The sequence below is a fragment of the Psammomys obesus genome, unplaced genomic scaffold, assembly GCF_907164565.1.
Source record: "Psammomys obesus unplaced genomic scaffold, mPsaObe1.curated_primary_1811, whole genome shotgun sequence".
In the NCBI taxonomy this organism is placed as follows: Eukaryota; Metazoa; Chordata; class Mammalia; order Rodentia; family Muridae; genus Psammomys; species Psammomys obesus.
In genome coordinates this window covers 12,098,858-12,125,416 of record NW_026587216.1, presented here as the reverse complement: position 1 = coordinate 12,125,416, position 26,559 = coordinate 12,098,858, and the positions used below count along the sequence as shown (strand labels likewise).

General features: G+C 40.0%; 1 protein-coding gene across 1 annotated transcript in view; it reads right to left on the bottom strand.

Moving 5' to 3' along the window:
• Positions 1-12,365: 12,365 nt before the first annotated feature.
• The window catches only part of Dnajc5b (DnaJ heat shock protein family (Hsp40) member C5 beta), a 36,417-nt gene continuing 22,223 nt past the window's right edge, over positions 12,366-26,559 (bottom strand). Inside the window, exons 2-4 of the mRNA XM_055603588.1 lie at positions 25,994-26,207; positions 22,304-22,475; positions 12,366-12,460 (exon numbers count right to left, since the gene is read on the bottom strand). Coding sequence (XP_055459563.1) covers positions 12,366-12,460; positions 22,304-22,475; positions 25,994-26,207 — 481 coding nt within the window. The remainder of the gene's footprint in view (positions 12,461-22,303; positions 22,476-25,993; positions 26,208-26,559) is intronic.

Here is a 26,559-nt window from a genome sequence, read left to right as displayed (position 1 = left end):
GTATGTGACATGTCCACAATTTATCAGTTTTATTTAAAGAAATAGGGAAATTTTTGGACCTAATGGCTTTTTTAGGTCTTTATTTTTATGAAGACACACATGTGCACAAAGTGTTAGGTAACATTTCATTACTGCTGTGGACAAACTCAAAGGTCTAGCCATAGAACCTCAGCAGACAGAAGTTTTCCCTCTGATATAGTCAGCATAAAAAGATGTTTGTTGTCTCCACAAATGTGAAATCTGAATAATGAGGATTTCTGTTATAACAAACTAAATTTTGAACTCTATGTAAAATCAAGACAACAGATCTCAAACAACTCCCAGCTCCCACACCCTTCAAGAAGATTAACAAGAATCTGTGTTCTACAGGCAGATGGCTAGACTGACGGACCCTGTCCAGTTCCCAGGGCACCACAGAACCCCACAAGTTCGTTTGTAGTCATTATTCAGAAAAGTTGAGTTTTCATTTCCTCTGCATCGTCCTCAGTCTGCCTGGGATTGTGAGGGGGCTGCTGTAGGAATCTTTTCTTCAGGGTTAATCTTCTTGAAGGATGTGAGAGCTGGGAGTTGTCGTTGAGATCTGTTGATGTCTTGATTTTACATAGAATTTAGAGTTTATTTGACAACTGCTGGGCTATTCCAGACAATGAAAAGGAAGGCACAAATGCCTAGCCTTGTTGAGCAGATTCTGGAGGTGCAAATAAACAATACACATGTATAGCACATTCAACAAAGCTGAGTACCAACGTCACGGAGGAAGCACAGAGACCCAGTGTGCGGCAAGAAATGTGCTTATCACAATGGCATGTAAGCACAAAGGCCCAGAGGCAAAGCCAGCTGCTGGAAAATGTATACACATTAATACACACACAGACACTGACATTCATTTCTTCCTCCAAAGGGCAGAAAGCATTAAAGTTAAGAAAAAGTAAGTGTGCAAAGCTCTATTTCCTTTGTATTATGAAAAACTAATAAAAGAGTACTAACTTGGAAAAGTGACAGGAAGATGATATATTTTTACTAATGGAAATTTCACAATTTGTATCTTATTTTGTACAATAGAAAAATTGGGTATAATTTCAGTTTTATCATGGATAACATTTAAAGTCATGAAAAGATTTTTGCATCTCATTATATTAGTGGTATTGAAATGTCTTGCTTTTAGATGTCATAGCAATGTTCTCATCCCAGTTTTATGGACTTGGAATAATGGAAAAGAATACAATAAGTTAGATTTATAGACCTGTGATAATCACTTCAAGTTGAGGAGGCATAAATCAGGATGTATTGAATGCAAGTACTATTCTCAAATTAAGAAGTTGTGTCTGGTTTTACAGAATTCACTATCAGGGAATATTGTAATCTATCACATAGACCTTAAAGCCCAATTACCTTAGTCCTATAATGCTGGCTTTCCATTATTAGTATTCAGGGCTCTCTGATCCCCAGTTTTTTTCATCTGTGGAATGGTAAATAATTATAGTACTGAACTCAGAAAGTTTCCGTAAGGATTGCATGAGTCAACTTATACAAGACCCTTAGATTAAATGACTGACAAAAGGTGCCTGATGCTTGAAAATGTTCACAGGTTTTCTTAGCACCCTCTAAACTTTCTGTGAAATTACAGAAGGAACTTGACATATTAGAATTTTTTAAATAATTAGTTTTATTTTTGGTACTGGAGATGGGACCAGGATGTTGCGTATCATATGCACTGAACCACACTCACAGCACCATATTTCTATATAACCGATCACTCCAAAGTCTTCTATTTTGAAAGACGGTCTCACTATGTAGACTTAGCTGACCTGGAGTTATGAAGACCAGGCTGACTTCAAACTCATACACATCTGCCTCTTCTACTTATTGAGTGCTGGGACTAAAGGTATGTACCACATGGCAGGCCCCCAAGTTGCTTTTGAAATACAAAAAAAAAAAAAAAAAAAAAAAAAATCTCACTCGTAGGTTGTTACAGTTGAATCATCTTGTTGGCCCCTCAATTTAATAAATCAGTCAGTACATAGACAAAGTTTTCCCCCATTGTCTGGTATCTTTTAAGCAATGCTTTTAAACTTAGGTTAGCTTCAAGGGCTTGCTTCTAAAATAATAAAATAATAATGAGGAATAAAATAATATTCCTCATTAGTGTATTCATACCCAAGCTGATCACTTGTTAATCTAAGAAATGTTACAGTTTCATCCCCGGAGTGAAATTTGCATCAGGAAAAACCAACAATTACTCTTCACTAACCCCAAAATGTGCTGATTAAATAAAGACTGATAAAATGAAGCTCAGCACCCAGATATGTTAGGAGTGAAGATGCAACATCCAAGCAGACGGCCCAACAGAGAAAGGAAAGACCTTGCTGGCTGGACCCCTCTTTCTGGCCTGGCAACAAGTCTGTGCCTGGTGGGTTTTAGGCTCTGGAGCAGCTGATGGACAGATTTGGAGGTTTTAGGGAGCTCTGCTGGCAGGCAGTGGTGAGCAGAATGTGTTAACAGCTGCCTCATAACTGCTGATTTTATTTGCAGAATGTAATTTGGCTTCTTGGCTACAGCCCTGTACCAACATGACAACTCCAGAAAGTCAAACCATGCTTCCCCTCTCACTCAACATCATCCCATTTAAGTCTCCTTAGAGAGAAAGGCTTTTCTCAGAGATGGCATACACTGAGAGAAATAACCAACAGGCAAGTGTGCATTCGTTTCCACTTAAACTCTGATTTAAGATACAGTACTTAAAGTCACAGGTAGTTTGAAATCAGGTGCAACTTGGAAATAACCAGAGCTTGGTTTTTGTCAGGACTCTGTCTCAGTTCTGGCATCTACAGCTGAGAATTATAAATGTCGCCTTTATTTCCTCAGAAGAGGGGAAGAGATGAGGGCTATTCCCAAGCCTTTCTAGCTCTTTCTTAAATCTCACTGGCTGTTTCAACTCAGCTGTTCTGGCATAAACTCTTCTCTAAGCCGACTGATGCAAACTGGCTGACTGAATTGCTCTACCTGGCCTCACATTAATTCTGACAATAGGTTCTAATCTTCTGGCTCCTTCTCATTCTCTGGTTTGCTCTGTCTTCACCTGTTCCTAGCTTGCTCTCTCTGCAAACAGTCTCTGTAAAACTGTCCCAGTAAAAAACTCTCAGTAAGGGGCTGGAGAGATGGCTCAGTGGCTAAGAGGACTGCCTTCTCTTCCAGAGGTCCCAGGTTAAATTCTCAGTACCCACATGGCAGCTCACAACTGTCTGTGCCTCCTGTTCCAGAGGATCTGATACCTTCACATAGATGTACATGCAGTCAAAACACCAATGTACATAAAATAAAAACGGATAAAATTTTTTTAAAACTCAGTAAAAAACAAAATAACAAAAAAACCCTCTTCTTTCTCCCTCACTGTTCTTAAGTAGTCTTTCTTCCCTGTCATGTTGTTGTGTTAGTTGGGAATATCCTATCTTGGGCTCATTCTCTCAAATCTTTCTCTGATTTGTCGCTTTGTCTGCCCCTCAGTTAGACATCACTTTTAAACATGGCTGCTTCCTTCTATAAACTAACCTTACCTTGACTGAGATTGAAGATGTGTACTAAAGTTGTGTCTATACTTCAGCTAGATCATACTATAATCCAGGGTGAGTCTGCATTCCAGCTGGATCACACAGACCCAGGTTTTGGGGCATGATCCCTTGCCAGAGCAGCCATGTCGATGGGTTAAAATTCCTCTACAGAGAACCAGCAGAGAATTGAGTGAAGACAAATGTTTTTGTCTTGTTGGCTTGGGTTTTGTTTGTTTGCTTTTTTTGGTGCTGAGATCTCTGTAACACCTGGAAGGATGGATTTTTCCAGGAGGATTTGGTTTTCTCAATGGTTTTTCTCTGCTTAGAGAAGAATGGTGTTCTTAAGAGGACATAGCTCTTAGTACAGATGTGGAATGAGGGAAGACATACTGCTCAAGGGTTCGAAAAACAGAACTCTGTAACCAGGTGGCCAGGAATCAGGTGACAGAGGACATTTCTATCCTGCTTCATTTCAGAAACCTATCACAAAATATTAATATTGTAAAAAGTAGCATGCCAAGCTTCATTAAGAGCAAAGCCTACAGCAGCCTTCTATTTCTAGTAAACGAACGATTTTCCATTCTTCAATAGAGGCTCAATTCTCATTTCACAAATATTCCCTGACTAGCTACTATGTGTGAGGCATAAAAACAGACATAACTCCTTATCTTCAAAGTGTAGAGATGATACATTACTAGAAAAGAGGGGGAAGCCCCATAATGAGAATGGCTCACACAAAAGAGGTTTGAGAAAAGGTCTAGAACAGTGGTTCTCAACCTGTGGGTTGTGACCTTGAACCCTTTGATGGTCACCTAAGACCACCAAAAAACACAGACATTTACATTACAACTCATAACAGTAGTAAAATTACAGTTTTAAAGCGGCACCAAAAATAATTTATGGTTGGGGTTCATCACAACATCAGGAACTGTATTGGAGGGTCGCCATGTTAGGAAGGTTGAGAACCGCTGGTCTAGAAGATTCACTTTAGCTTCCAAATCAAGCTACGAAGTGTTCTGAACCTAACTCTAGCTCACAGCTGGAAGCCTAAGAGAGTAGCGTGGCATTTCACTCAAGGAAGCTTCAAGTTCTTTCTGCTAGGATGTGCGGCTGGTCTGCAGAGGTTCGCAGCTTGCTCCTCTGGTGATCTTACAGTCCTCATCTTGCTCTGGACTGCTTATTTCTGAGGATTCAGTGTCTTAAACCTGTGTGATTCTATTAGGGTCTTTTGACAGGACTATGAAACTGTAACTTATCTTGTCACTCAGGCATCCAAGCACCATCTGAACACTGAACCTGTTCCCTGTAGAACTACAAGTCTAGACTTCTGCAAGGAACTTCCTCCAAAAAATTTAAAACCACACTGAGTTTTAAGGACCCTAATGATCCAGCCCTTTCTCACACTTCAGTAGCCACTCTCTAACTGCTCAATCTCCTAAACAGAGGCCTGGGTGGTACAGGCTGCATGTGAGTTAAATAAGCAAGCACAGGTCAGACACCACAAGGTTTCTGTGATTGGGTTGGCAGAGTGCTTGCCAAATATACTCAAAACTGTTGGTTCAACAATCACTAGCACTATAGGTGCATGCATACCTGTAATTCAAGCACTTGGAAACTGGAGGCAAGAGAATGAAGTCAAAATAAAGAGTTCAAGGTTATTTTAAGCTAAATATTCTACTCTGGTTGGGGTTGATTCACAATAGTTTGATGTAACCAGGAAGTATAACCCAGGCCAAAGTTGTTCTGCTAGATCAAGATCAAGGTATATCTACAGATGTTTGTCTGTGAGGGAAGTCTAGTCAGAACAAAGCAAAAAGAACCAATCAAGACTTCGAGGGCGGGGGGGGGGGGGGATTTGCAATCTTGATTGGTTCTTTGTTCTTGGTTCAGATGCAATGTAAAGAACTGACAGGTTTCCTGCTGTGACTGTAGGCCAGGGAAAGGATGCCCAACCAACTTGTGGTTGCAGTTGCCCAGCTCAGCCTGATAAAACTTAAATTGTAATCCTACTCATGTGTGTGTTGTCTCAGATACCCTTTAGTATAGGCCACGTGTTGTCTTCAAGTCCCTTACTCCATTATCTTTTGTCCCAGTGGTCTGCTGCTGAGATCTCTACTTCAGAAATGTTGCTGCTGTGGCCAATCATTAAAAAAAAAAAAAAAAAAAAAAAAAAAAACTTTGCTGCAAATCTCTCTGAGCATTTTTCTACAGTTTAAGGATTTCTGTGATTATACTGAATCTGTCTGAAAATACATGATAATATTATCTCAAATTTCATGTAATCACATCTGCCTGGACCTTTTATAAAATGTCCTTTGTTCACAAATGCCAGAAATCAGCATATGCAGGAGGGTGGGGTGGCTTATGCATATCAGAAAGCTCATACACCCTTAATTGGAACCCTTGGGTCTCTGACTTACAGAGAGACTCAAGCAGAGCTCTTTTAGGTGCATGAATTTCTAGGCTAGCTATCCCAAATGGCTTTTAGCTTACATACCATCTGTAATGTAGAAATAAAATACCAGTTACTCTAAACAATGATATACATTCTTGTGCACATATACATATATGTTCTATCCAATCAAAACTAACATTCATAAATAAAAGAAAGCATGTAATGTTTGTCTTTCTGGGTCTTGGTTACATAACTCTGGATGATTGTTTTAAGTTTCATGCTTCTTAGCTGAATAATATTTCAGTATACACCACATTTTCATTATCATCAGTTAGTGAGCATCTATGTTGTGTCTATTTTCTGGCTATTATAGATAGAGCAGCAGACCTCTTGCTCCAGAGTAGTTGGCCAATGCAAAACAGACCCCATTGTTTTGCTGTGATTTAAATTTTGTTTTGTTTTTGTTTTAAAAGAGAGAAAGAATATATAGTCTTATGGGACATATATAGTCGTAAGGGGAGGATCATGAGAAGTTGGAGGAAAGAAAAAGAATGTGATCAAAGCATGTTGTATAACATTCTCAAATAATTAATATTTTAAAGCATTATATTCTAGTATAAAATGGAAATAACTATGAATGACTATGAAATCTATGACTATGACTATGAAATCTTCCATTGTGGTAGCATGAAGCCAGGATTAGGCAGAAGCCACTGAAAGAAAGCTACTTGACTCTGAATGACCATTGCAAAAGCAAATGGCTAGCATCTCGCTCTTCTTGGACAGTTCCCTCTCAGGTGAAGAGCCATCCTTACTTTTCTGTTGCTGAGGCACATTCTTAAGAACTCATTCTCTCATTCAGAGGCATTTGCTTCATATCACTATAGCCAGAAACAAGCTGGGTTGAGAATAATGGCCAGAAGCCCTCTAAGGATTTGATTCTGCCTTTGATTCTGATCCAAATAATGCCTGGCACTTTTAGCAACTTTGGACCAAATGCTTCAGCAAACTGAAAATAGAAGTTAAAATTTCTATGTGAGAAAGAAAAAAAAATCGGAGAGAGAGAAGGTGAGCTTTGTGATTATTAACTTGCTGTCCAGAATAAGCCCAGCCTTCCTGTAGCCAGAACACAGGAAGGAAATGTCAAGCCCAAATTACCCACAGATTGGGCTATTTAGCCTTTTGTTTCCTCCAAATGCAAAGTAGTATTTATTTGTTGGCCACAGAATTCCAAGCACTAGCTGATTATTGAGGCTATTAATACTGGGTATCTTTGTGGGTCTTGTTGGGTGAGAGAGTTTATATGCATAAGAAACCACACTGCATTTATGTGCTGTGGCACATCATAGTTTGTATAAAACCAGCTCACATTTGCTAAATGTTGATGATCCAGAAGCTGCTTCATGACAGGAGCTTCATCTGGTCCTCAGCAACTTAGGGGAGACATGAAGTCAGAGACACATTAATCATGGTATTCTCATCTCTCTTGGTCCAAGTGAGGCAGGATAGTAAAACAGGGAATTATGGTGATATGGAGAGAAAAGTCTGGAAAGGGAGGAGACTCTGGTCCTGAGCTTCCTTTTGCATTTTTGCTTTTGCTGCTCAGAAAGGCAGGACATTTCATGCTTCCGAAGACACTGATGGGGGTGTCAAATGGTCCACTCAAGGCGTACATGTTCTCCAAAAGGTATCTTATAACAAAGGCAATAAATAAAGTTTACTCAGGTAGGGCCAGGTGATATAGTCCCAAAGACCTCTCAATCAAAGATGTGGAGGACAGTGACTAGGCTATGCTAAGTAGGATTAAAATGATATATAGTGGCATATTAGTCAAGGTTCTCTAGAGTAACAGAATTTAAAGAATGAATCTCTTTTTTGTTAGAATGACTTGCAGGCTGTGGTCTAGCTTATCTAACAATGGCTGGCTGTTAGAATGGAAAGTCCAAGAATCTAGTAGTTGCTCAGTCTGTAAGGCCAGATGTCTTTGCTGATCCCCAGTACATGCTAGAATCTCAAAGAAGTAGGCTCTAATGCCAGTGAAGGAATACATTTACTGGCAAGGTGAGGACAAGCAAGCAAAGAGCAAAAGTTTCCTCCTTCTATGTCCTTACATAGGCTTCTAGCAAAAGCTGTGGCCCAAATTAGAGGTAGGTTTTCCCAGCTCAAAAGATCAGGATAAAAGGTGTGTCTTCCTACCTCAAAGATCCAGATTTGAAATAAATTTTTGTACTTCAAATTTAGGAAAGATCCCTCACAGGGTTACCCTCCATTTTTGAGTTCTGGTTAATTCCAAATGTAGTCAAGTTGACAGCCAAGAATAGCTATTACAAATGGTATGCTCCTAGCACTCTTCCTCACTTATAACTAGATGATTCCCATCATAAATATAATGTTTAACTTTGTTTACTGACTGTGGTAGTTTGAATGAAATAGCTCCATAGGTTTATAGGGTGTGGCACTATTAGGAGGTTTGGCCTTGTTGGAAGAAGTGTGTCAATGGGAGGTTAGCGTTGAGGTTTCAGATGCTTAAGCCAGGCCCAGTGTGCCTCTTTCTTTCTGCTGCCTGTTGATCCAGATGTAGAACTCTCAGCTCCTTCTCCAGCACTATGTCTGCCTACATGCTTCCAAGCTTCCTGCTATGACAATAATGGACTAAACCTCTGAACTATATGCTAGTCTCACTGAAATGTTTTCCTTTGAGCTGCATGGTCATGGTGTCTCTTCACAGCAATGGAAATGTCAACTAAGAGAGAGTTGGTACCAGGGACTGGGTTTTTGCTGTGATAGGCCTGATCATTCTTTTGTTTGAAGGAATGTAGACTTTGGGACTTTGGATTATGGAAGCAGTTGAATGCTTTCAGTATGATTTAGTGGGCCATACTACTAGGAGCATGAAAGACAGTGATGATGAGGATGATTTCAACTGCAGGGCCTAGCTCAAGAGGTTTCAGAGGAGAAGAATATTAACACATGATCTAGAGAATGTTCTTCAGATATTTTGATGAAGAATGTGGCTTTCTGCCTTTGTCCAAAAAATCTACCTTAAAATAAATTGAAGAGTTAAAGATTAACAGCTTTGGCAGTGGATTTCCAGTCTAATAATGACTATGTTGCTTGGCTGTTAGTGACCATGCCTATATGTAGATCTATAATTAAAAGGAGCAAGCTGAGAAGAAAAAAAGATGCAAAATGTACAGATTTAGGTGAAAAAACAACACCAGGAAGTGTAAACAGATTAAAGAAACCTCATGCTTAGTGGAATAAAGGAAGCGTTGCCCTCAGAGCAAGACCCTACCTGGATAAGCTTCCAATGTGTAAAAAGGAGATAAAGATAAGTGAAAAGAAATTAAAGAAAAGCTTAGGGCTGGCCTGGTGGTACATATCTTTAGTTCAAGCAATCAGAAGGCAGAGGATGGCAGATCTCTGACTTCAAGGCCAGCCTGGTCTGTCTCCAGAGCAAGTTCCGTGACAGCCAAGCTTAGGCAGTGAAGGAAACCACCAAAAGCAGAAAGCCAGGGAAGATGTAATTGAACAAGGGGCCCATGTTCCATCCCCTGCATTAGGCAGAGCTTGCCAGCTTCTGCCATATGGTTGCTTTAGAGTCAAGGATAGAAGAAAGTGGTTAATGGAATCTCCCTCTGTGACCAAGGAAAGTCACTGAGGCCAGGCGTGTGCTGGGGCTGTCCCTGAATGGAGGCATAGAGCAACCATTGGGTGAATCTGTAAAGGTGAAGCCTGGATTGCCTTAGAGACCCCAAGATGTTGGAGATGCCAGATTCTTGAGATACCTGCCCGGGGAAAGCTGCTAACAGGGAGTGGAGCCAGCCCAAGAGAGAGAAATGTGTTGCAGTCAACAAAACTGAAAAGAGTTGAAGATCTGAAGAGTGCTTTGACATCAGACATGGAGATGCAGAGATCAGAGTTTGCCCCACTGGTTTTTGGTCTTGTGTCACTATGCCCCATTTTCTCCCTTTTGTAGTGCTAATGTATATCCTGTGCCACTGTTTGTTGGAAGTATCTGCTTTTTTAGTTTGATTTAACAGGAGTTACAGTTAAAACATTGCCATGAGTCTCCAGAGATTTTGGACTTTTAAACAGTGTTGAGACTGTGATAAACTATGGGGATTTCTGAAGTTGGACTGAATGCATTTCTGCATTATGATATGGCTAACAAGCCTATGGGGGCCAGAGAGTGGAATGTGGCGGTTTGAATGAAAATGCCTCCTTAGGCTCATAGGAAGCTTGACCTTGTTGGAGGAAGTACATCGCTGGGCTTTGAGGTTTTCTTTTTCTTCTTCTTCTTTTTTTTTTAAATAATATAATGTTTTAAATTTATTACAATTTATTCACTTTGTATCCCAGATGTAGCTCTACCCTCATCCCCTCCCAATCATGCCTTCTCCTCCAATGCCCCATCCCCAGTCCATTGATAGGGGAGGACCTTCTCCCCTTCCATCTGACCCTAGCCTATCAGTTCTCATCAGGACTGGCTGCATTGTCTTCCTCTGTGGCCTGATAAGGCTGCTCCCCACTCAGGGGGAGGTGATCAAAGAGCCAGCCACTGGTTTTGAAGTTTCTGACGCTCAGACCAGGCCCACTGCCCCTCTCTTTTCGTGATCCCTGCTGATCCTGATGTAGAACTCTCAGCACCATGTCTCCAGCACCATATCTGCCTGCACAACACTGTTCTTCTCACAATGATGATAATGGGCTAAACCTCTGAACCTGTAAGCCAGCCCCAATTAAGCATTTTTTTCCTTTAATTAAAGAGCTAGAGTTGTGGTCTCTCTTCACAGCAAAGAAACTAAATAAGACACGGGTTTAAAAGAAAAAAAAAAAACCTTCAACTTTTAACCTTGTTACAAATTAAAGTCTTTAGGCAATGTTAGAGAGGGAGTTGTTTCTTAGCAAGCTTTAGAGACATAACTAGAGGGCCACCCAAATCCCATACATAACACCATTGTAAAGAAAGCTAATTGCAGCAATCCCCTAGGAAAGCCCAATGTGTCCCAGTTGGTGTGCTTGACTCCTTCACAGAACACATTTCTAGTTTCAATCAGTCTGACTAGCTCCACATTTGGCTCACCCTAAAATTCATTGTCTGAAGCACAGGTCCTATTTTGTCTGGTTGGAGATTTCTGAAAAGAACTCTTCAGGAAGCTTCTAGTGTAGTGTGAATCTGTATCCGTACTGATGGTGACACAGGAGCCAGTTACAACATAGGTTAGAACCTGTTTTGGTTTTTTTGTTTTATTTTTTTTAATTTCCAAATCAAATCTCTTTATGCTTTATTGTGTAGGGGGAGAAATCCCACTAACTGCAGAGTTTTAGTGATTCTATAACTGTCAGAGATGTAACACCAAGTTTTCACTTACAATATATATTTAGCAGCAATTGACTATAATTTGGTGGGGTGGGGAGAGGAAACAAAAGAACAAGAAGATGGTATTTTATGCAATGTTATACAAAAATATAACAAACTCAAAAACGAAATATTACATAAAGAACTAAGAAAGGCTCAGGAAAAAGCAACAGATCACCTTGCTGTTATACCATTTTAGAGATAGTGTGTGGTTCCTTCTGCATGGTGAGGTAAAGACTTCAAACAAGCTAATGCAGAGGTGACTTTGGAGCTCAAGATGCCTCGCATTCAGAGCTGCCCCATAATGAAGGCCAGTGAAATGGGTGCCATGTTTTCAATGGAATGTTGTGGAGTTGGAGCCACATCCCTCACTTCCTGTGTCTGTCTTCCTCTCTGGCTCATCCGGGCAGGCTAAACACAGGTCATTGTACTATAAAAATGGTCAGTGTACTGTTTGGGGCTAGGTCAGGCTTAAGCTGATTACCTGGCTTAGTTCTAAGATTTAACTAATGTTGAGTATTTTTGTCATTTTCAAAACATTTTTAACAGCATACACTAAACCTATCTGTTCCAGTTTTACTCATCAATTTTCAGTAAATGCCATTTCTCTTTTAGGTTGTATTTCTGTAACATTTTAAACACAAATTCCCTCTCAGCTCCTTGGAGTGTTTTGCTTCCGACATTTGTGGCAAGCATGATGACTGTGTTTAGTTTAGTGAAAGAAAAGTCTTTTCATCTGAAACAACGTTAGTTGTCTCTGAGGAATAACATATGGCTCACCTTAAGGTCAGAATCAGAACACTGCTACCGTATTACTTCATGAAAGCAGCACAAAATGACTCTTCAGGCTTTTATTCATCAAACTGAATGCTTTTCATTAGGAATTCTACTCAAAGAGAGAGTCTGAGAAAATTATGTAGCAATCATCTTCCCCTTAACCTAAAATAAAATACAAATGTGAATATGTTCACAGCATTTCATGTTCCCGACTCCCCCACGACCACCCAGAGACATGGCTGAACCAAGCAGAGGAGCGGTGAACCTGCCATGGGTCCCAACATCAAGAGTCTGTACAGTAACTTCGAGATCCTTCTCTGATTAGCTGTGTTTTCTCATTTGCATTTGTAGGCTGGAGAACAACTGGAAAGTCCTTATCTGGGGGGAAAACACAGAGAAGCAGTAATCAAACCCATTTTTACCAAGTTCCTTTGGTAATGGTAGGCGCGTTCTTTTGAAATACCAAGCATGCTCACAAGATACTGCCTGGCTTCTCCAAATTCTGTGAATTGTATACAGGATTATAACTAAACTCAAGTTGGACACTGCATATCCCAGAGGTTTCGTTTTTCATGAGAACTACAAGTATGGAAAATACCATTTATTTAGAGGATGAGTGCTAGAGTTTTGTAGTCCCTAACTGCACGTATGGCTCTAATTGGAAAAAGGGTCTATTTTTTTATTAATTTTTATTTTATTTTTTCTATTTTGTCTTTTCTTTTTATTTAATTTTTTTATATTAAATCACAGGTTATTTACTTTGTATCCCAGCCATAGCCCCCTCCTTCATTCCCTCCCAATTCCACTCCCTCCCTCCCTCATCTCCTCTCTGTCCCTTTCCAGGTCCACTGCTAGGGGAGGTCCTCCCCTTCCATCTGACCCTAGCATATCAAGTATCTTCAAGGACTGGCTGCCATGTCCTCCTCTGTGGCTTAGCAAGGCTGTTCCTCCCTTAGGGGTGGGGTGGGGGTAGGAGGTAAAGGAGCCAGCCACTGAGTTCATGTCAGAAATAGTTCCTATTCCCCTTACTAGGGAAACCCACTTGGATACTGAGCTACCATGAGCTACATCCAAGCAGGGGTTCTATGTTATATCCATACATGGTCCTTCGTAGTCTCATAGAGGACCCCGTGCCCTGAGATATTTTGTTCTTTTGGAGCTCTAGTCCTCTCCTGGTCATATTAACTCCTCCTTTTATTTTATGATTCCTTGCACTCTGCCGAAGGTTTGGTTATGAGTCTCCACATCTGCTTTGATACACTGCTAGGTAGAGTCTTTCAGAGGCCCTCTGAGGTAGGCTCCTGTCCAACAAATGGTGCTGGTACAACTGGATGTCTACATGCAGAAGAATGAAAATATATCCATATTTATTACCCTGCACAAAATTAAAGTCCAAGTGGATCAAAGACCTCAACATAAAACCAGATACACTAAATCAGTTAGAAGAAAAAGTGGGGAAGAACTTGGAACTCATTGGCACAGGAGACAGCTTCCTGAACAGAACACCAACAGCACAGGCTCTAAGAGCAACAATCAATAAATGGAACCTCATGAAACTGAAAAGCTTCTGTAAAGCAAAAGACATTGTCATTAGAACAAAACGACAGCCTACAGACTGGGAAAGGATCTTCACCAATCCTATATCTGACAGAGGGCTGATATCCAGAATATATAAAAACTAAAGAAATTGAAAGCAACAAATCAAGCAATCCAATTAAAAAATGGGGTACGGAGCTAAACAGAGAATTCTCTGTGGAGGAATGTAGAATGGCAGAGAAACAACTAAACAGATGTTCAACATCCTTAGTCATCAGAGAGATGACTAATCAAAACGACCCTGAGATTTCACCTTACACCCAGCAGAATGGCAAAGGTTAAAAACTCAAGTGACAACACATGCTGGAAAGGATGTGGAGAAAGGGGAACCCTCCTCCATTGCTGGTGGGAATGTAAACACGTACAATCACTCTGGAAATCCATCTGGCCTTTTCTCAGACAATTGGGAATAGTGCTTCTTCAAGATCCAGTTATACCACTACTAGGCATATATCCAAAAGGTCAAATACACAACAAGGACATTTGCTCAACCATGTTTGTAGCAGCTTTATTTGTAATAGCCAGAAACTGGAAACAACCCAGATGTCCATCAATGGAGGAATTGATACAAAAATTGTGGTACTTTTACACAATAGACTACTACTCAGCAATTAAAAACAAGGAAATCATGACATTTGCAGGCAAATGGTGGGAACTAGAAAAGATCATCCTGAGTTTGGTATCCCAGGAGCAGAAAGACACACACAGTATATACTCACTTATATAGACCTATAAGATAGGATAAACATACTAAAATATGTGCACCTAAAGAAGATAAACAAGAAAGAGGACCCGGAGTAAGATGATCAGTCCTCACTTAGAAAGACAAATGGGATGGACATGGGAAGTAGGAGAAAACAAGGAACAAGAGTTTAGAGGCTTGTTCTGGTGGAGAACCTAAGAGGAAGTTTAACACAGAAAGTGTCCAAAGTACCCACAGTCGCTCTTAAGTCTTCGTGAAGCCCCATCTGGTGCTGGGCTGCAGAAGCTTCCTTAGAAATGTTTGATGACAAACCAATGAACACACAAGTTGTCAGCCCATGTCTTTTCAGTACCCATGTCTTTCAAAAGATATCCAATGATTATTCACCATAAAGTTCAGTGCAAGGAGTAATCTGAGGAACACAGAGGACATGAATGACTTCACATTCAGCCTAACACTAAGGAGTCTCTATAAAACTGCCAGAAACTTAAGCTCATAGTAAACACACACAGACACCTCACACTCACATAAAAAGAGAGAGACATAGGAAAATGCACTGGGGGAAAGCTTATAGTAACAACAAAAGACAAAATAATATTCATAGATTCTTCAATTTTTGTATTTATCAAACAAAAAATATAAAAAATTAAGTTTTTAAAGTTATCAGATTTTAAAATTTATTTAAAAATCTAGCAATTAGGGGCTGGAGAGATGGCTCAGTGGTTAAGAGCACTGGCTGTTCTTCCAGAGGACCTGAGTTCAATTTCCAGCACCCACACAACAGCTCACACCTGTCTATAACTACAGCAGGCAAAACACCAATGAAAATAAAATAAAAATAAACTATATTTTTAAAAGTCTAGTGATTAAAGTATCTGAAAATACACTTTAAAAACAAAAGAGCTTTAAAAAACCAAAAAGGGAAATCATGAAGTAGAAAATTTATCAGAACAAATTATTCAGAATGTAACACAGACACAAAAAGAAAATGTGATAAAAGATTAAAAATTATAAAGGACAGGGTGCTAACAGTTTGCCTACATCTAATAATATGTCTTTGGGAAAGAAATAAATGAAGTAGGAAAGTAATATTTGAACCCCCAGGTCTAAGAACCAACTGGATTTTCTTGTAAACTCATGTATCTTCTTTTGCTTGCTTCTTTCTCTCTTTGGTGTTTTTGTGCATTTGTGCACCAGGTGTCTGTTTATGTGGGTGAACATGAATGTATGAATGCATGTGGAGGCCTGAAGACAACCTTGGAGCCATTTACCTAGGTCACCCTTTGGCCTCCATATATGCATATACACACGTACTGAACCTACACATACAGGTACATACATCATGCATGAACACAAGTGTTCAACCTTTCTAGTAAATGAAGAGATAAAAATTAGAGCCACAGCACTGTGTCAAATCCCCCACACTAGACTGACATACATTTCTAGTCAGTCAATGTCAAGTGTTGGCAAAAACTGTGAGTTTCTGTGCTGATGTTAGCTCTTAGGGGAAATGTAAATTAACCCCTCAGTTTTGCAGAACTGCATGGTGCTACTTAATACATTGTAGATGTGAATACCCTTTGCCTAACAAATTCCATTTCTAGACACAAACACAAACGCTCCTTAGCACTCACGCACCAAGATGTAAGCACAAGAACATTCCTACCGGCTGCAAATAAAGTGGAGTCTACTCAGTGTTCATCAGCAGAAGAGTAGATACTTAATTATGAGGTGCTTTCTCAAAATACTACTACAGTAAGAATAAATAAGTGAAATCCACAAAGTGAAATCCAGGCAAAATAGGAGCTGAACTTGTCTTTTAGGCCTAGCTTTTTTCACTTAGTATCATATTCCCACGTCTGTCTGTTCACAGAGTGTACTCACGCCTCCCTCCAACGCTCTGCAGTTCTATATTGACTTTCTTTCTTCTCTCCTAAGCTGTTCCTTGTGCTCTTGCTCTTCTCCAGTCCACTGTAAGGACAACCCACTGCCCCTGCTGAGCATAGTTCATTTTTATGGGTTGAGCCCTTCCTTGAAGAAGCACATCTTAGTTCCGGGATCTTTGCAAATACTGCCTTCATGAAGCTGCTTCACTAATTCAGCAATAAAATTGTGTCATGGAGGCCTTGCCTGGCATATAGAACACCTTATCTGCAGGACTTACAGAAAGACTGTACCAAACATTTCTTATACCACAAGATTCACCCCTTCAAAACTTCCCATTTTCCTGATCTTCTATGTTTCTGCATTAAATGTTACTTCCCTGGGGAAGCTGTAATAGCCTGAATACAGTCAACCCCTTATTGTTCGCTTTCATAGCCTCTGTGTTTTGCCTCTGGTAGGTTTTTTTGTGGCTGCCAATTGGCTAGTTCTCTGTGTTTCTGTTTATTATTTGCCTCTAAATCTTATTTGCTAGATTACAATACTCAAGATTCCAGGAGCCAGGTCTGCTAACATACTGTCCAACAGACACCAAGGGCTCAATAAGTATTTGATATGGAAAGGTATTCTCAGTAAACACATATTTCTTACTGAATCTCGGCAGACAAACATTGACGGTACACTTTGCGCTGCACTGTTGGGCAGCATTCTAGGCTGGCGTACTTGTCCTACTGCCCCGGCCTGGTGCCTTAATGCTTGAGGACATCTTCCTATGAAGCATCACAGGTTTCTAGTGTTACTTTCCTTCCATAGTTCCTAGACATTGCTTCCTCATTGCAGGGAAAAGGAGACTAAGTAAGGGTACAAAAAGAGGGAGGATGAATTCTCTTCTCCTTTGCTGCCCTTTTCCTGGAATGGCAGATGTGATGAATGCTGAGCAGCAAGTGCATTATATGTGTCTAGATCTTGGCTGAGAACAAGAGCCATATGGCTACTTCTGCTTGGTGGCTGTGAATTTATCTGAGTCTATCCAGGTGAGTGGCAATAACAATGAAGCAATCAACATTTTTCCACGCTCTGAATCATAACCAAGGTCAGAATTGTAAAGACTCCTGTCCTTTAGAAACACACCTCCACCTCTTCCATAAAAAACAAAACAAAACACATTAATCCACAGGAAATTGTTAGTGTTCACCTGAACAGTTTTGGTTGGATTTAATTCTATTGGCTTCAGCATAGAAGAAGGAAAAAAAAAAAAAAACCAACAACTGAATTTAGTGCTTATAGTTTGGTCTGCTTTGTCAGAGTGTTCAGAAATGATAGGCTGTAGTTTAGGCTTTTGTTGCTTTTGTCTGTTAGCAAATGCGAACAGAGATGGGAAGTGGGGAGAGAAATAATACCACACAATAAGATTCTATCAAACTAATAGAATTTAGATTTTTTTTTTCGGCCTTCAGCTGTCAGAGGAGCACAGGGTCTAAATGGTCTGTTTTAATCATGTCCCTCAAAATTCCATAGTGGAGTTTCTAGGTGGAAACATGTGAGAGTAGGGGAAATAATATTTCACTGTTCATGTTTTAGTTCTTCAAAGACTAAGCCCCTACCGAGGACAAGCTCTGTAAGGCTGACTGGCTTCTTCTAAGAGCAGTGTAGTCCTAGGTCTGAACTGGGAGGACCCGTTTGCGAGTTCTCTAGCTGGCCGCAGATTCTGAAGGTAGCACTGTTTGAACTGTCTGTCCTTCATTTTTTAACCACAATAGTTGAGTAATTTACTTCAACATCATTTAAAGAAACAGAACAACCCAAACAGCCCTCTGCCTTCTGCTGGCACAACCAGCCAGCACCAGCACACTTAAGGGGAGGCTTGCTCCATGTTTACAACCACAGAGGCTCAACACAGCGGCAGCAAACGGCAGGCGCGCCTGAAATACACGTACAAGAAAAATGTGCAGAAAACAAAGCTTCATGTGGAAATCACTTGCCGTGCTATTCAAAGCCAGTAAACTGTGTTGTTTTTTAAAGAGATAAGTCAATGAGCAAAACAGATTTGATATTTCAAATTTGAATTTTTATAAGTTAAGAAATATGACATTCTATAATATGTTTTTAAACTGAAATTTGAAGTGGTTAACCAGATAATTTGGCCAGAAGTGCACTTTTCTAGTTTTCCTTTTTTTTTTTTTTTTTTGGCAATTTTTTGTTTGGTTGGTTGGGGTTTTTTTTTGTTTGTTTGTTTATTTGTTTGTTTGTTTTGTTTTTCCGGTTTGAGAATTGCATACATGCATATAATGTATTTTGAGCAACTCCACTGTTGACTTCCCTGCAACCTCTCCCCTGCCTGCCTTTCCCTCCAGCTTTCATGTGCACTCTCCTTTCTCTCAACTCATGGAGCACACTTACTGTTCCTCTATGTACACTGGAGCACTGGTTCTCAGCCTGTGGGTTGCTACCTCTTTAAGATCAAATGACCCTTTCACAGGGGTTGCCTAATGCTATCCAAAAACACAGATGTCTACTTATGATTCCTAACAGTAGTAAAACTGCATTTACGAAGTAGCAATGAAAATAATGCTGTGGCTGGGGGTCATCGCAACATAGGGACTACAAAGGGTTGCAGCACTAGAATGGTGGAGAGCCACTGGACTAGAGCATGACCTCCATCTCCCCAAACTCATAGATCTTTATTCAAGAGAGGTTGGAAAGCTTCTAACAGCCAGAAGTAGTGGACCTCAACAGGGAAACGATATTTTTTTTGAACATGAAAAGAACAATGTTTATGTGAATTCACAGAGGCTCCGGCTGTATCTACAAGCCGTATACAAGATTAAGCCATCCATGGGGAATGAAGAAGAATTGTGAAGTCCCAACTCTTGCTAACTCCTGTTCTCTTTTTGGTTGGCAGAGCAGGATATAAAAGGGAAAAGTTCAGCAGTTGTTAACTTATTCTGGAAGGAGAATAGCCTCATATTAGTTTCGTTATATTTCATATTTCAGCATTTCTGAATTTAAAAAAACAGGACAAAGAAATGCTACCTTTGATTAAAATCAGTATTCATGCAAAAAAATTTTCCATTTATAGTCTTCATCTTTGGGTCAAATCTCTAAGCACAGGATAATGAGATGTGTAGCGCTGAGATGAACTGTTAATACAAACCCCTGGTTCTCCTATTCATCCACACACTACTATTCTATTGATCTCATGTGCTGGGATGATGTTGAAACCCATGCCAGAGCATATGAATATGTCCTCTGGACTCTGACTCCAGGAGGATTAGGTGCTGTAATGACAACAGAGTTTGACATGTACAGAGTAAAAAAGTTGTTTGAGGAAAATTCTTCTATATCTTACATCTTACGTGTATTGAGTAAACTAGATAGGCGTCCCAAATTTGACAATAATCTCTAGTCCTATACAACCCTGTCAGCATTAGCTGTAAAGCTAGAAGAAATTGTTCTAATTCATCAATTATAATAATGATAACAACAATAATAATAACAACAAATTTTGGTCAATACAATAGAGGAAAGGGAGAGTTAATTTTCATATTTTTCTACAGGAAATGATATAGTGAGTTTATGTTACATGAATATATAAGAAAAGAATATTCAGCCATAGGAATATAGCACACAGATGAGCTAGGTGGTTAAATGACTGTTTTACTCCCTGATTTTGTGACATATATGGTGTTTGTCCATTTTTAAGCTCATTAATTTGTTGTGATTATTTCATTTTAAGCAACTATTCATGTCAGAACTTTGTGTTATTTTCTTAAAGAGGCCTGCCCAGACTGCATAAATTGCAGAAACCATAAGACCTGGGTCAGCCTAGAATAAAATCTTTCAGATATTTATAAGTAAGAGAAAGCTATTCCTGTGCGATAGAGATTCTTTACAAATGACATAGTAGGAGGACAGATAGTTGTAGGATAGGATTACAGATGTGACCTCAACAATGCTAGCTCTGGAGTGTCAGAACAGCAAGAAGAAAGAGCACAGACCCATCACCAATCACCCAGCAGGGAGAAGCCCTGGGGAGAATCTGGCACCTACTCTAAGTTTCTGTTCCAGAAAAAAGATCTTCCACCAAGGTCTACTGAAATGACCTACTGAAGCTTTCATCCAATGTAACGGAAGAAGAGCAATGAGGCTTTTTGGTTCAATTCACCCAGATTTAGGTTTTCCTACTACAAATGAAAAGCCATGGAAGAATCAGAAGTACAGTGGTGTATAAATGAAGATGCCATAATGAAACTTTTTACTTTGCATTCTGACTTAAAAAGTATAAACACGATTCAACCTAGAATGAAAAACAAAGATGAAAATGTTTAGACAAAGTCAACAGTGTGGGACTGTCCCTCCTTTTGTGGCTGACTTTATAGGAAGATCATGTGGTCAGTGTAGCCAGTAGTCCCTGACACACGACAGAGTAATGCCACACCCACAGAGACATCACACCAGACCCTATAGACCACCCAAGCACCTATTTCTCCCCTTCTTGGAACTGTCACCTCAAGTTACACACAGAGAAAATGAGCCACAGCCACAGCCACAGAAGGGCATGTGGCATTTTCTTCCTCATTACCTGCCTCACAAGGGCATATGTAACCATGCCCAGGAATAGCCAAACATAAGCAAGTTGTGGCACAACCCACCTTTGCCTAATGAGAAGGGCTTTTTTGTGTAATTAGCACTGCTTAATTCATTTGTTAGAGATCCTGTGAGCTGTTTGTTCTGTACACCCTCATTAAAAACTTAATATTTGTTACTTTCTACACAAAATAATGCAAAGTAAAAGTACAATAATTGTATTTGACCATCAGCCCACAGTTTGATCAATAACAAGAAATGGCCCAGAATACTTCTAGCTGCTGTATAACCATGCCCATAGCAAGACATTGCAGTCTACAAAAAGGGAAAAACAAAACAAAACCTCTGCCTTCTCTGGGCTCTCTCTCATTTCTGAGGGCCTGGGATTTAGCACAAGTCACATTATTAAAGATACCCATTTGCTGGAGTCTGGGTGGTTCATTCACACAAGCTGTTACTTAGCATTGTATACAATGGGAAATAGGAGGCATGTGGAAGCCTTCAAATAGTCTCTGTGCTTTCCAGTGTGACCGCAGAACCAGAGAACTACACCATCCTGGTTCCAGCAGTCCTGAAAGAAGTGTGCTCCTTTCAGTTATCAAGCAATTCTCTTGGCTGTTTCTTGGGGATTTGAAAGTGGGATTTAGTGATAAAGTCTGAAACCCAAGATGATAATGTACTGCACAGGAGAAAATGAGAGAGAATTGCCTCAAGACAACAGTACAATGGCAGGCTTGGTCCTGGCTTGCTTAAACAAAGACATTGTCCAAAGACTAAAATCTATCTCGAGTACTTTGAATTTTGTGAGGTTTTTCTCTTTTTTACAGTTTTTTTTTCTTCCTTTTTTTCTTTCTGGGTAGAAGGAACTTGAAGAATGACACAATGCAATACAGAGATATATGCACATGGACAGGCAGAGGTGGCCGAGAGAGCAGAGTTCATTCTCCATGCTGCTTTAAGGCTATCTTTTAGTATGCATAGGGGCAGAGAAGCTACAATTTAGACGAAGAGGAGGAATCTAACTCCTGTTGCACTCCCAAATCATCACACAATAATACAAAGGCAGAAAAGCCACAGTTGTGACTCATCAGTGCCTTCTATTACAATGGAGATCTGAAGTGTATCTTCTGGGAGAAATTTCTACCTTGACTCTCTGACCCTGGGCCCTCTCATCCTAACTTCCCCCAGCCCAGAGCTCATTTCTCTTAATAAAGAGACGGCAAACCATACTTGTTTTACAGCATCATGGGCATTTTATGATTTCTCTCTAATAATGTAAAATCTAGCCATTCTTTATGCTCAGTCAATACAAATGCTGTTGTCTTCTCCCAAATGCCCACCAGAGCTGGTAGTCTGGGGGAGAGACAGAATGGTTTTTGGACCTCTTACTTCAGTAAGACCTGACATAGTCCAAGGTAACAGTGCCCAGGACCTCCTTGCTCATCTCTCCTTACCTTTTTCCATGTCGGTCTTGATCTGCTCCTCAAGGTCCTCTGGTGACACATAGAAGTCCTCTTCTGGTGTGGATGATTTGGGCCGACAATGTCCACAACAACAGTTGCAGCAGCAGCAAAGGCAGCAACAAAAATAGCAGCCGGTCAAGAGGCCGATGATGATAAAGAGGGTCTAGGGTAAAGAGAGACCAAGTGAAGTCTGAGTCAGTGGCATAGAACAGAAGATGACCCCAGAAACAGAGTTTGGAACTATGTATCTCAGAGGCTTAAAGATATCCCAGTATACCCTGTATGCTACACATTCACCCGCATCCTTACCCCCTGTAAACCATCTTTTAAGTTCCTTTGAAAGAACTGTTTTTCTCATAAACATTTGTACAAATAAGACCTAGAGGAAATTACTTTCAGTCAGAGTAATAAAGTCTGGAACTTTCTTTTTTTTCTTGGGCATTGTGAGTACTAAGAGCAAGTAAGGCAAAATAGAGACCAGCCCAGCACTGCACAGAAGGCTCACTGGTCAAGTGAGCTCCTGAGGCTCAAGTGTTCAGTGAGAGTGTTCAGTCACCCCTCAGAAAGGCACTTTCTTCCCTGCCATGTGCCTGCGCCTGTTGGTAACACGATCGCGCACAGTGTCTCCAAAAGATCCCTTCCCCTTCCCTCTCTTCTCTAGTTGGCTCAAAGGGCTTTGCAGACGCTGCTCATGTCTGGTGTGGACATTCAGCAGCCTCCTATGGGCCGCTCTGCCTCCACTCTTGCTTCCTTCGGGGCCGGGGGAGGAAACGCTCTGACATCCTTGTTCTCAGAAGATGCAGCGCATCTCCTGCCCATCTCTCCCCGTTCCAGCCACTCAACACTCCATGTGGCTTTACTTATCGAGATATCCCTGCCTACTCTTCACTTTATACCCACCTGTTGTCTAAGATCACCTCAAAGATCACCTTTATGGTGCCTTTCCCAACCACACACCTATCCTTTGTATCCCAAGCTGTATGCCGTATCAGCTCAGATCTCGAATTCATTCTTGCTGGCAGTTTAGAACACAGACTGGCTGACGGGACTGTCTTATAGGCTACAATCATTAGTCATCCTTCAGCTCCACGTGCCAGGTGGGTTAAGACCTGACATGCTGCAGACACCCAGCTCCTACTGAATTAATGAGTATACAAAATAATAGGCAAACAAATGAGTTGTGTCTACTAGGGAACATGCATAAATGACTTGCTCATTAAACAGAAAACACTTTCTCCTCACTTCCCCAATCTGAAATTCCAAGAAACTGACTTTTTTAGCAACTGAGCAAAGTCAAATTTATTAGAATACATGACGAAGTTTGTACACCTTATAAATTTTAATGCAAGTTCTATATAATCAATGGTGGGGGTAGGGCAGTGGGGTGGGACAAAAATCACATATGTCCATACACACTTCTCCAGTGACCTAGAAGAATTCAGTGCTGACTCCTCTACCTTCCTTTCCCTCCTTCCTCGGGGTGTCATCTACTCATTCTGGCTCCAAGAATGGTACGGAGCTTGAGGATGGCTTGCAGCAGGGGACCTTTGGTTCCACACATTTATGATTTCTTTGCAATGTACGTTGTATGATTGCAACATTTCTGGGAAATGTAAAACCCCCACTTACCTCCAAAACTCTCCTGGGACCATTCCCCAGCCACAGCCCTCAAGGACCTCTGATCATCACCTATACTTGTCCAATTTCTTTGTACTGTGCAACTTCCATACTGTTGTCTGAAAATCTTTTCATCCTCATCCTGTTCCTTTCTTCAGGAAAATTACCTTTTGTAGTAAACAGCCTTACTTCATCCTTTACCACATGTTTGCCCTTAGTTACAAAACGGTATCTGGTATTTCTTTAAATGTCCATTTTGATGGTACATTGATTCATTTATAGGGAACATATTTAATGCTGTTCTGATGAGTGCCATGCAATTGAGCTTTGGGACAGCAGAAAGGAAAAGTATGCTTCTTTTTAAAGAGTCATGCCTGATAACTGCTCTGTGTCATATCCCTTTGCTACTGCATGAATGAGGCTTGTCTATAGAAATCTTGATCAGTTTCCTCAGCTTCCTGGACAAGACAATCTATTCTCATCTTTAGAAAAACAAAGTACAGTTTCAGGTAAATATGAGTGATTAGCTGGGCTGTAGATGCTCCCTTCCATGGGGATAGTGTCATATCTGGATGTAAGATTCCCATGCAACTCCACAAAAGCCCAGCTTGTTATGGGAGTGCTTGTCTCAGCAGTGACACTGTCCGAATCTACCTTCTCACTCCACGCTCAAATTCACTGAGCATCATCTCTTTCCCCAAAGTTCCCCACAGAGAAAGGTCAGTGGGGATTTCAGATAGTTAGCAGAATGCAAATGGGTCTTTGTGGTACAGACTGTCTCTCCATGCTTACCTATAAAAACATATTTTCTTGCCTATCAAATTCTTTTTCTTTCCTTTTTTCTTTCTTTTAAGACAAGGTTTCTCTTTGTAGCCTTAGATGTCCTAGACTTGCTTTGTAGATCAGGCTAGTTTTGCACTCACAGAGATCTGTCTGCCTCTGTCTCCCTGAATGCTAGGATTACAGGTGTGCGCCACCACACCTGGCTGCCTATCAAATTCTTTTTCTTTTCAAAAGAATTTGATGCTTTTATTTTTTGTATGTTGAAGAGAATTAAGAAGAATGATATTAATGGGAAATTAGGTTAGAAATGTAAAATGTTTGTGTTCTGGATTGTAAATATTGGAAGATTCATAATAGCAAATAAAGTTGGGTCTTTCAATGGACCTGCTAGTCTTTTTTTTTAATTTTTTCTAATTAATTAATTAATGCCTATCAAATTCTTAAGTGGGAGAAAACAACAAAATTCTCTTCAACTTGAATCCTGCCTTTTCTTAAGAGTGGGGGTTTTTTAAATTAATATTTACCACAACTTTTACGATTGTCAACTGCCCACAACATACATTAATGGAACATATGTGTGTTCTACATGTAAAACTATTACTTTTATCGGAAAGAATATTAAAATTGATGAAAATATAAAACCACCACCAAATGTACATATATTAGGGGTTCCTGGAAAAAGAAAACAAAATTACTACTAAAATTCTGATTGTACTGAGTCATTAAACATATTATCTTTTGCTTAACCAGGTATCTAATCAGTCTCTTGTCCTCTATTTCTTAGTTCTCACCTTTCTCCTCATTTACCTCTCTTTTCCTACCACAAGGCAGGCTTCAGCTGAGCCTGTGACATTCTCCTAGGCATTGTCTTTGCTGACGTAGCCTATGCTATAGATAGTAAAGTACATGGCTAAATTTGTCTTATAATAATTTATTAAATAGTTGTCACACTAATAAATTATTTTTGGTTTTGAGAAATGAGTCAGTTCTTAATTAGTCATCATAGGGGGAAGAGGGGAGCAGTCAGGATTAACATGAAGCTCCAAACTCAAATATAATTAATGTCTAGAAGTCTGTTAAGTCATGTTGAATTTCATAATTAATTGAAGAACTAAAGAAAAAATGGTCTCCCAATAACAGCTTTCAGTGGAAGTGATGTCTCATTTTATTTACAGGAGTTTAATAGAAGGGAGGTTGGTCTTTCTGTGAGATAGGGTCTAAAAGGATGAATTATACTGTGATCTTCCAGGAAATTGTTTTGAAGGAAAAAAAGCGATTTACCTTTGCCCACCAGCTTGACAGCATGAAGTATGTGTTAACGTTTTCATCTCCAAATTGCTCAGCCACATAGAGTCCCAGTGATCCATACTTATCATATATGTTTCTCTTTGATGTGTCTGTGAGGATTGTATGGGCATTGTTTATTTCTTTAAACTTCTCAGCAGCAGATGGGTCATCTGGATTCTTGTCTGGATGGTGTTTTAGGGCTAATTTTCTTTTAAAATTAAAAGCAAGGAGAAAAAGCATTAACTATCAAAAATTACAACAACATTTTATAAAGGTAGATGCTAAGTTTCCTTTAAAAAAAAATTCAGTTCTGATTAAATGGTGTCATTTGGTCCCAGTGTGCAAAAACAACCACATTGTTTCTCCCTTCACATCCTCAAAGAAATTCTCACTAGGGGATAAAGGTGGTGGCTGAGACACCTTATGATTGGTACATGAAGGATGGTAGCCCCATGCCAACACATGGAGGGCTTTATGAATTTTAGTTTACACTAAAATTCTACTTAGAAGCTGTAGAGCTACCTATAATGGATGGCAGAACTTCATGTTACATGTTCTCA